Raw genomic sequence first — 10406 nt, 5'->3', positions numbered from 1 at the left:
AGGGAAAAATGCAAAGGTACATTATAAAGCTTATTGTATGCAATCAGGTTGGTTGTTGGAGATGTAAACACTGACTATTAAAAGGAAAAATCTTCTTGATACAATGCAGAGAAAAATACAATCCTAATAATTCTCTAAAAATACATGTAATAAAGTTATTTATTTGGACAAGATACTGTGCAATTTATGCAAAACCTATTATGGTAATTAATGCAACACATTATTTATGGTTCTCCCACAATGTATGTATAAACCAGAAATCTCTAATCACATACTGGAAAGATCAACAGGTTCTTTTTTTAACAGTAAAGCATCTTCAATCTTCATTCACATTTGTACGTGGAAACAGTGCTTTCCTTGGCATTAAATACCAAATATATTCCTTAAATACGTGCAAACATTAAGTTTTACTTCTACAAATACAGTACTGAGACCACACCAAACTGCTCATCATATAAAAATAGCTCCATATACAGTCACACACAGAGAGGAAAATGAATGTAAACTGTCCAATTATGATAAATAAGTCAGGAAAAAAAGCTTATTTTGAGAATAGAAAGTGGTTTCATGTTGGAAAAAGGGATGAATAAATCACTTACTAAAAATGAAGAGCAAAGCTTCATTCTGAACTGCCATCAGTGTACACTGGCAAACTCCACTGACATCAGTGAAGTTATTTTGCATTCCTACCACTGTAAACTCAGAGTTTAAACCTTCCCTTGACTTTTACAGTATGAAAGCATAATTTGCAATGATGTGGAACGTAGCCTCCAGAGTCTGGTGCCTTCCAGCCTCATTAGGTAGGCATCTGTGTACCTCAATTATCCCAGTTCCAGTTAAGCTGAGGACAGAACATGATTTCCCAGCTCTTGCACTGACAGTTTACAGCGAGACCTCGCTGAGCCCAACTGACCGGGACTGGGCTCTCTCCAGTGGCTCCCTGAAAGCAGAGAGAGGTTCTTCTGCCTGATTAACACATTGCTCACTGTGAGCAAAGAGAGCAAAAATTGGCCCTTCCTGGTAACTGCAGCCTAAGCAGAGTTGTACAGAATTGGATTTTGCTGATGGGAGCAAGATCAGCCTGACCCGAGTCCGTCCTTACACACGGAGCCCTCCCGTGAGCAGAGCTCCATGCATGGGTAAGGCCCTGTACAAACAGGACCAGTTGTGTTTGCCTGCAATTCATTCAAATCAAAACAACATCTTCATTTGTGCTCAAGGACAGTGTGCAAGATGTGTCAATACAAGAGAGATGTAGGGAACATTAAAAAAAAGAAGTAAATGTAGTGATCATCTGCACATATTCACATTTGTATGGTGTGTAGCAGCTATGATAAAGGGTCAGAAATACATTGTGGTTAAAAACCTCGCCTGCTTTGACAAAACTATGAACTCTATCAAGTCACATTTTACACAAGATGCATTAGAAGGATTCAGTACTTAAAATACCCCATTGCAAAGTCCAGTTAAGTCAAACATATTAGTAGCACAGAAAGGTCACATTTTTCTCTTCAAGCAGGAGACATTTTGTTTCTTTTAAATTACTTGATAGCAACATGTAGATGGCAACAATTTAACAGTTAACAGAATTTCTGTCCAATTCTTGACTTTCACTGACCATCAGAAGGGTCTTAGAGTGTTCTGTTTTCCCTTTATTCTCCTCATCTTCTCCCTCCTTCGATACTGCCGGGTTTTCTTCGGCGGTGTCAGGCACAGCAACCCGAGATGCTTCTGTTGCATTTCCTCTGACTGTAATGTGCTCCCACCCACCCTGTGAAAAAGTGATACAGAAATTCAAAAGAAGAAACATCACCCTGTCAGTGCTGTTATCTGATGTGATGCTTTATGTGCACTGCTAGTTTATACTATTTGTTCATGAGGAAAGTTATCCTGCTCTGGGATGAATCAGAAAAAAGGCTCCCTGTAAAATGAAACAAAATACAACAGACCTCCCTGACAGGGAGTTACAGAGGTGGTAAACTTGAGAATTATTTCTTATCACAGGGAATTAAGATTAGTAGAGTCAAGCATTCATAACAGAGCCACTGCAGATGTTCCACCAGCTTAAAAGGTGGCAAAACCTTAAAAAAGCCTTTCTCAAAACATTGAGAATAATACAGTGTACAACAGTGAGGAATAATCATGAGCAGACCAGGAAGGAATCCACTTTCTTTTCAAATGGCTCTTACTCTGCTAGTTTTTCCATTGTAACTTTTAAATTACGTATTTAAAATGAATACTTACCAAATGCAAATAAACAACTTCCCAGCAACGCTTGCACAGCCCGTTATAGTAACTTCAAAAAGGAACATAAACCTGAAGGCAAATGTCAGTTTCCTGCAGGTATATCCCAGCTTTCCAACGCTGGGAAGGATGGCACTTCCCTTTCTCTGTGAGCCCATGGACATTGGGATGTACAACTTCCAGGCAGTTCTGTGCCCCCAGCACTTACCCCAATACCATAATCCCATGAGAGGCCTTTAGGTTCCATTGGCTGGACACCAGTCCGGTGGCAGACGGTGCCACAGCTCAGACTGTGGCTGCCCTGCACTTTGTCAGCTATCACCCACACCTCGAGGAAGCAGAGAGAGGCAATAAAATGTGCTGCTCTTCCCAGATGTGAAATCTCTGTCTAATCCCTCTCAAAAAGCAGTCTTGGTCTTCAATAGGCTGAAAATTCTCTAATTTAGGCAGCGAGACACCCAAACAAACTATAGAGCAGTGTTATAATTAAAACATTGCCTGGTAAGACTTGGCAGGAAAGAGATTAAATATATAAAAGCCTTCTTAAAATACATAGCTTTGTTTAAAAAAAATGGAAAAATAATGAGGCTTTTTACAGCAGAGGGCCTGGCTGTATCACTATTTCATTGGTATGGTTTTTTGTCTTGCTATCAGATTCCAGCATTTAGACCAACACTTTGTGGAATAAAGTTAAACAAAACTAAGGCTGAAGAACATTTAATTACTAAGGTATGTTCTACATAATTTTTAATAAACTAATGAGATACAAGGAAACTCAGTACACACCTGGTCCAGGGGCCCTACAGACATTTTTCGGATATTATTTGAAACATGATCCCAGGTAGATCCTTGAGGGTAGCTGGGTGTGATGCCCTGGCGGTACCAAAGATTGCCTGTAAAACAAAGTGCTGGTTACAGCCCAGTATGGCTGTTTGTCTGCAGTGCTGTAAACAACATAAATCAGGAATTTATTCTTTCTGTGTTCTGGGGAAATGCTGTTTTGGCTAATGTGTTACAGAGGTGGACAAAATTAAGTTCTCACTTTGGAATTTGTATTTCTGTAATTACTGTTTATAAAAACCAGCAAATACTCTGTTTTGTAAAACTTCTTGGGGAAAAATGTTCATATAAGGAACTATTCACTAGAAAACAAAAGCAAATGGGATGAAGGTTTCTGAATCTGGTGTTAAAGGCTTGTTTCTTGTACAAAAGGTGCTTCATGATTTATCTGTTTTGGAGCAGGATTCCAGACAAAACCCTGCCATGCAATTCTCTGACATTCATCAGTGTCTTCCCCCCCACAGAGCACAGCTGCTGGATTGTTGTTAGCCAGGGCACTATCAGATATAACAAAACCCAGGCCTTCCAAAGCAGTACCTAAGTGCACCGCTACTCCAAATCCTTCAATAGGAAATATTACTCCCTTTGGAGCACCAGTAATCATCTGTCCAGTTCTAACTTAGCCTCTCCTTTTTAAATCAGTCTGGTGTAGACTGATGTACTTTTTGTAGCACTGCCTAATAGTTTTTTAAATCCTTACCATTTTTATCCAAGACAAACACAGATGTTCGTCCTACTGAGACTTGCTTTAACTTCTGTTTTTGAGGTGAAGGGATATGGTACCAACAGTCACCTAAAGGTCAGAAATCTTGAGTTAAGCATTGAGAAAATAGAATTAGGCATGGAAATGCTTGCAGTTGAAATATAAGCAAGAAAGCTGTGAATGACCTCACACTTCATATATTTTTAACAACTCGTTTTTTACAATTTAACTTATGCAGGTGAAGAGCAAATTACCTGCTCTCATTATTGTATTATTTGTATGCACTGTTTTGCACAGCTATGGGAAAGGACTCTGTGAAACAGGTTGGACTTTTTCAGACATGGCAGTGGAACAGAGCAAAAGATAAAGTGCAGGTTCTTACCTGCAGGTTTGTTTGGAGACACCGAACCCCGGTAGAAGGCAGAACCATCTCTAGCAATAGCCCACACTTGGTAAAATGCCCCAATGGAGATGGAAATGAAGGGCTGGTCTGTTCCCACGTGCAGCCAGGATGTTCCCTAACAAATCATGGGAGATGAATTGTGAAGCAATAGTTAAAAATTCTATGACAAAATATTGTTGATTATTACCAAATGAGAAAAAAACAACATAGTGAAAAATATGCTGAAGAATAAATCTTACATACTTTACAACTGAACAGAAACAAGGTTGCTGATCCTCAAAGATATTTGGATAAACAACTCTTTGAAAATAGCTAAGTTGGACAATGAAGGACCTTTTCTATTAAAGTCACTGGATTTTGGATATCTACATGTCTCTGAACAGCTAGACTAGGGCCTTCTATTTTTTAAAAATCCCTTGTTTTTTATTACACAGAACAAGTCTCACAAAAATCAGCTGATATGGGATTTCAGATTCCGGACAGATTCCAATTCTTACTGCTGCAGTGCCTTACAGATCAGGATGAAAAAAAATTCTTAAATATTTTTCAACTTCTTGTAGTTTTTCTCCAAATTCAATACTACAGTATTTTCTTAGATGTTTTTCCTGTTTTTTTATCCCACTGGTATCAACAGGCACTAGACTGGGACCATGCTTCACAGGGTCTATTCCTTGGCAATTCCTTTAAATGGGATACACCTATTATCAACAATTTCAAAAAACAAACCAAAAAAGAGGAACTAAGCTGCCAGTGCAGAAAGTGGAAGTAAAATGCTTCATGAGAAGATGGCCAGGAGCTGAGAGAGGCTCCTGCAGGTGATGTGGCACAAGCTCAGGTAGATTATGCAAGGGAAATGCTATTATAAGGAACGTGGGCAGCAAACTGTGCTGCAGCTGATGGACAGGGACTTCCAAATCTGGGACACAAAGGGATGAAAAATAACAAGGTGCTTTGAGAGAGGGCCCTGTGTGATTGTATGTACTTGTGTATTACATTAAATACCTCAATAAGCAGTAAAAACAAACAGGGAGCCTTACAGCTGGATTTTGCTGTGTCACTCCAAGCCTGCAGAGCACGTCTCCTTTGTCACTGATTGCCCACAGTGCTACTGCTTCTTCATCATCTGCATCTGAACTGGGAATTATGGAGATGTCCCACAGGGTAACAGGAGGCACTTCCAGCCATGGCCCGTTGGTGACTATCTTACATTTTCTGAGGCAGAAAAAAACCCAAGCCTGTCAGAAGTACATACTTTCTATGACTGAATTTGTTTCCCAGTCTGTTGTTGACTTCCAGTCCTAAAGTCTTTTCACTAGGCATACTTTTCATTAAATATTAGTATTTTTAATCTGAAAGAGGTTTTTAACAATCACTCATGTTTTGCATCAGATTTTGAAGTTTCAACTAATACAGATTCCTCAAAGCTTCTGTTGTTTGTTTTTTTTAAAGCTACTGTATAAAACCAAGACTACCCAAGAAGTCTGCAACTGGTGCTACACTGCTCCATAGCTCTCTCAGACTCACTGGGCAACAGCAGGGCAGTAAATTGCAGAGAGAACTCCACACCCAGTTCATTCTTTCCTCTGTCTTGCTTGAGGGAATAATTTTACAATTCTTTTTTGGTGGGGCCTGTTAAAAAGGTTATGTAGCATCTTGAGGTAGGCAGAGGTAAGGCAGCTCTAAATGAAAGATTTGCTAAGTCTTGCTGGGAATTTGTGTACTTTTTCTGTGGAAACTGAAACAAAGTAGTGCTGTCTATTGGGGAAATTATGTTAGGCTCTATCATCACCACAATATTTTGTGTATGAAGAATGTCCTAAAAACATCAGGACATTCCTCCATTTTCCAGTTCTGAAAAACCAGATCCAGCCCTGAGCAGTTCCCTATTTGTTTTCAATTTTCAACTGATACTTAAAACAAGAGGAAGTGTTTAGAGTAGAGGGTATTTCTCAAGTTGCTTATTTCAAGTCACCATTTTGATTTACTGGGTTTGTTTTGCTGCATATCCTGGAACAACACTTTTGATGCTTCAGAACCTCACTTCGAAGCTTTTTGTACAAGGGGCAAAATACTTTGTAGCATCAATACCAAACCCAGCAGTATGAAAGTTCACAGCAATTAATTAGGACAGCTGTTAAATGCTCTAGTATAGAAAGGACAGAAAAGTTGGAAAAACAGGGAAGGCACAGACTTCCCCAGCTTATAGAATATAGTGGCAGTTTGCTGTTTTCCAGGTTCCACCTGGACATTTCCTCTGATGGAAATGGGGTTGCATTATCTGTGGCCTAGCACCAAGTATGTGGAATTCATAAATTAAAACTATTAATATAAAAGGCCTATTAACTTGTTGTTACAAGTGACCTCATATGTACTGATATAGCCAGTGTCTACTATTCCTTAATCATTTACCATAAGGAAAATCAGATATAGAGAAGAACCATCTGACTTTTATCTACAGATCCCACAAAATCCAATAGGGTAACCACCCATAAAGGCTTACAGTCAAAGCCATAATGCTAAAGATCATCAGTTTCTCTACTGGAGATGGGTTATTTATTGCAGGTTTCTTTACTTTTTCTTTTGTTGATTGGGTGACAAGACTCTTCATCTCATAACTGAAGTAGCCTTTTAGTGAGCAATTAGCATTCAAGTTCAAAACTTATTTATATTGAGGTTCCTCACCTTGCCCAGCGCCTCCGTCGGACAAAGTCTTTCATTGTCTTGTGGCCATGGTAGGACCTACCAAAACAGATTTAAACAGTGTTCATGAGGATGTCAGAGCATCTCTAGTGTCAGTGCCAGCCTGAGAGCACTGCCTCCATCTGCCCACCAGGCACCCCTGCTGACTTTAAAATTCCTGAAGTGACAGTTTGCCAAGTTCACCTCGCTGCCCTCCCTCCCTGCAAACATCAGCATGCCCACAAAAGGGGGGAAATGAGGCAGTGTTGTGTCCCTGTCAAAGGGCAGTTAATGTCCAAACAGAAGTGAGAAGGAATGAGGAGTGGAGCCTGGGATTTGGTAGAAGAGGAGTTTCCTTACGCTGGGAAGTCAGCTGCGTACTGCCAGCCCTCCCGGTCCGTGCCGCCCGCCGGGCTGAAGTCGATGTACCAATCTGAGACCTGTGGGTAAATGGGGACACTGGGAATAACAATCAACACCTAATGTATGATAAACACCTCTGCTTCTACTTGCCTCCAGCTTTTGGAGAGCAAAGACTTGCTAAAAACCTTCTAATACTTGGAATACATACAGAGGTTCCCAAAGCTTTTTAATTCAGCTGAAGAGAAAAGGATCTAAGTCATGTTAAACAAAAAACCTCACTCAATGCTTAACATTCTTTTGACTGGAAGATTACTACTGGTTATGAATGGGAAAAACAAGGTTAAATGTTACAACAAATCCCAGAAGAAAATCTGGGCCCCTTGAACTCAAGTGTTGTATCCTACTTGCTAAGCCTGGACTTCTTTGTAAAAGAATTTGTAAGACAAAACTTACCCAAGACCACTGCGGAGAAGGAGGCTTGGTGTTGGTCTTTGTACATTCCTGCAGGCCAGAGGCATCACTCCACATGTATCTGTCTGTGGGCAGACCTCTGTGGTGGTGGAACAGTGCACAAGGAATGCAAGGTCATTTACAACAGGGAGTTTAAAGGGCGAGGGAAGAAAAGCCTATTTGTAGCACTTCCTACTTTCACACACAGAACACTGCCATCATTAATCTCTATTCAGAAATCTCTATTTAGAAATAGTGAGTGATGAGCATAGTGGGAAAGAATCTGTACTATTGCTTCCAGTTATACCAGACCTGAGGACCATGTAAATTGTTCTCTGTAGAACAAGAACGATATTCCTCACTACCATTTAAAACTGGAATGTGAATCCCATTTATGTGGATATGGATTTTTCAGTACTTTTGTTCAAATATACTATTCAAGAACCCAGTGTATTTAGCACAATGTGTATATGAATATATAGATCCTAATAACTTTTCTGTCTGGCCTTAATAGTGAAAGATACTGCAAGTAGGCACACTTTGTGCAATCACAAAGCACAAATCTGTAATGTTTTGCCATAAGGACATTTTGAAAAGAAATTACAAATTAGAAAATTGAGAAACACTGCTCCTTCCATCACAGGTTAACTATGAATGTTGAAGTAACTGGAATAACTCTTCCAAAAAGCTAGAAAAAAGGCCTTGTTTCATTTATTAAAGTAAATGAATACAATAAATTGAGTAAATAACCTGCTGCTGTATCCAGTGACCGGGTTCCACCGTTGGTTCTCATAGATGTAAACACATTTCACATCTGACTGTGTATAAATGTTATCAGCACTACTGGCCAGTCCTGTGAGGAATAAATCAGGTGGATTAGAGAAAAGCTAAAGCTTAAAGACATTACATTTTCAATTCCAATAGCCACTGATTATTGTATTTCTCACTCTGAAGCTGTACCTTGGATGAAGCCACCTCCGTATCCCCCGGTGTACACCCAGGCTGTGTGGTCGTAGCCGATGCCCCACACCACGCCCCGGCTGTTGCACTCTATCAGCCAAAGGTGGCCTCCCACCTGACGCCAGAACCTGCCAGGAAAAGGACATTTTATTCAACACCACATCCTTCAGGAATGTGTGCTTTCCCCACCAACAACCCAACAATCTTCAGGACAGGCAACTTTCTTTGCTCACTCGTCCAACCACTGTGCAACCTGTAAGTGAAGGCAGATACCAGCTGAAAGCATTTCCCTCTGAACAGCTACCAAAAAGCAGATGGTGTTATTCTGCTTGAGGGGTTTGCAGTACCATATTGCCACAGTTGTCATAAAAACTGTCGAGAAACTGCTTCTGGACTGCAGTGTCTATGGAGGACTGCGAATTTCAGATAAAACTGAAAGCTCAAATTATATTCCAATTACAGAGATTAGATTTACTTTTAGTCTAGGCTATCTCTTATGACATTAAAAATGCAATTACAAAAAATGGGATCTCAGTGAGAAAGGCTTTTGAAATCACAAGGATATCTCCAGAATCTAAGAATTAAAATACGATTAGGTGAATTTCTTCACATGCAGTCATGAATAGGAAGGCACTCATTAACCCTGTCACTGAGAGACATCTGCAGTGCACTACACACTCCAACAGCCCATCAAAGCCACTGAACTGACAGGAAGGACATTCTTTGCTGGATGGCATCCCATGCAGAAAGAACAGCTTCAGAAGCCTCTTACATTTGATCACACGGCATCAGCTGGGGTCCGGCCTCCAGCTCAGGACTTGGCTCACTAACAAAGATGTCTCCTTTACAAGTAACTGACCAAATGGCATGGTGAGAAGGAGGGCCTTGAATCCGTCTGCTTTCACAGCAAGACATGTTCAGCAAAGACAGCTACAAAACAAGAAGCAAAAAAAGCTTCTATTTACAGCGAGAACAAAAATTTCCATAGAGATGCTCAGTACTGTAAAACAAAAATTTACCTCTGCATGTTCTTGCAAATCAGCAAAGTGAATTTGCAGCCTTTTCTCAAAAAAAATTCCCACTAGAATTCAGTGGTTCAGAAATTATTACACAACCACTGGAACCGCTGTGGTTTGCAGGAGCTGATCAGGATGAAGCATCTCTCAGGTTTGCTCCTGCTCCAGTGTGTCTATGCCTGTCTGCCTGTACAAAAGACTCTGCAACAGTGACAACACAGAATGGTTCTTCTACCCATGCAGAAGAACACAATAACTTAATTCAACTCCTAACTCATTCCCACCCTAATCTATATCCAGAGATGGGAAGAGAATGAAAAGCAACATGTGTGTTGCTGTGGATAACTGCAGCACCAGAAAGCAGGCAGACTTCAGAGGAGATAAGAAGCCTCAGGTGCCTCTAAGTAAGTTTGATCAGATGGTTTAAATACCTAAACTTAAAAAACAGATGAGTGGCCTCAAGAGTTTAAATGTAATGCTGAGATTTCAGAGACTGGCTTCTATGTTTTATTGCAGATACTGCCAGCTTGAAATGAGAGATGCCCAGAATTACCCAGTCATGCATTTCTTGCTCCGTTGCAGCTGCCAGGCGGATTGGCCATCGCTGCTTCGTCCTCTCAGGTGTGTACAGTGCAAAGGAGTGCTTGGCTTCATTCAGCACCTCAACTATAATGGTCACTTCATTGAGGAACACGTGGATGTACTAAGACAAGAGAAAAAAAACCTGTGACTTAAGGCAAACCTTCCA

General features: G+C 40.4%; 1 protein-coding gene across 1 annotated transcript in view; it reads right to left on the bottom strand.

Moving 5' to 3' along the window:
* Positions 1–141: 141 nt before the first annotated feature.
* TECPR1 (tectonin beta-propeller repeat containing 1) overlaps positions 142–10406 on the bottom strand; it is a 21443-nt gene continuing 11178 nt past the window's right edge. Inside the window, exons 12-24 of the mRNA XM_008633490.2 lie at positions 10212–10361; positions 9415–9572; positions 8643–8770; positions 8433–8535; positions 7686–7782; positions 7230–7309; positions 6873–6929; positions 5228–5402; positions 4170–4305; positions 3785–3877; positions 3031–3137; positions 2453–2572; positions 142–1771 (exon numbers count right to left, since the gene is read on the bottom strand). Of these exons, the coding sequence (XP_008631712.1) occupies positions 1574–1771; positions 2453–2572; positions 3031–3137; positions 3785–3877; positions 4170–4305; positions 5228–5402; positions 6873–6929; positions 7230–7309; positions 7686–7782; positions 8433–8535; positions 8643–8770; positions 9415–9572; positions 10212–10361 (1602 nt within the window). The 3' untranslated portion in view covers positions 142–1573. The remainder of the gene's footprint in view (positions 1772–2452; positions 2573–3030; positions 3138–3784; positions 3878–4169; positions 4306–5227; positions 5403–6872; positions 6930–7229; positions 7310–7685; positions 7783–8432; positions 8536–8642; positions 8771–9414; positions 9573–10211; positions 10362–10406) is intronic.

Source organism: Corvus brachyrhynchos, unplaced genomic scaffold (genome assembly GCF_000691975.1).
Source record: "Corvus brachyrhynchos isolate BGI_N302 unplaced genomic scaffold, ASM69197v1 scaffold5, whole genome shotgun sequence".
Taxonomy (NCBI): Eukaryota; Metazoa; Chordata; class Aves; order Passeriformes; family Corvidae; genus Corvus; species Corvus brachyrhynchos.
Note: the sequence above shows the minus strand (reverse complement) of the source record. Positions and strands in the feature narration are given on the sequence as shown.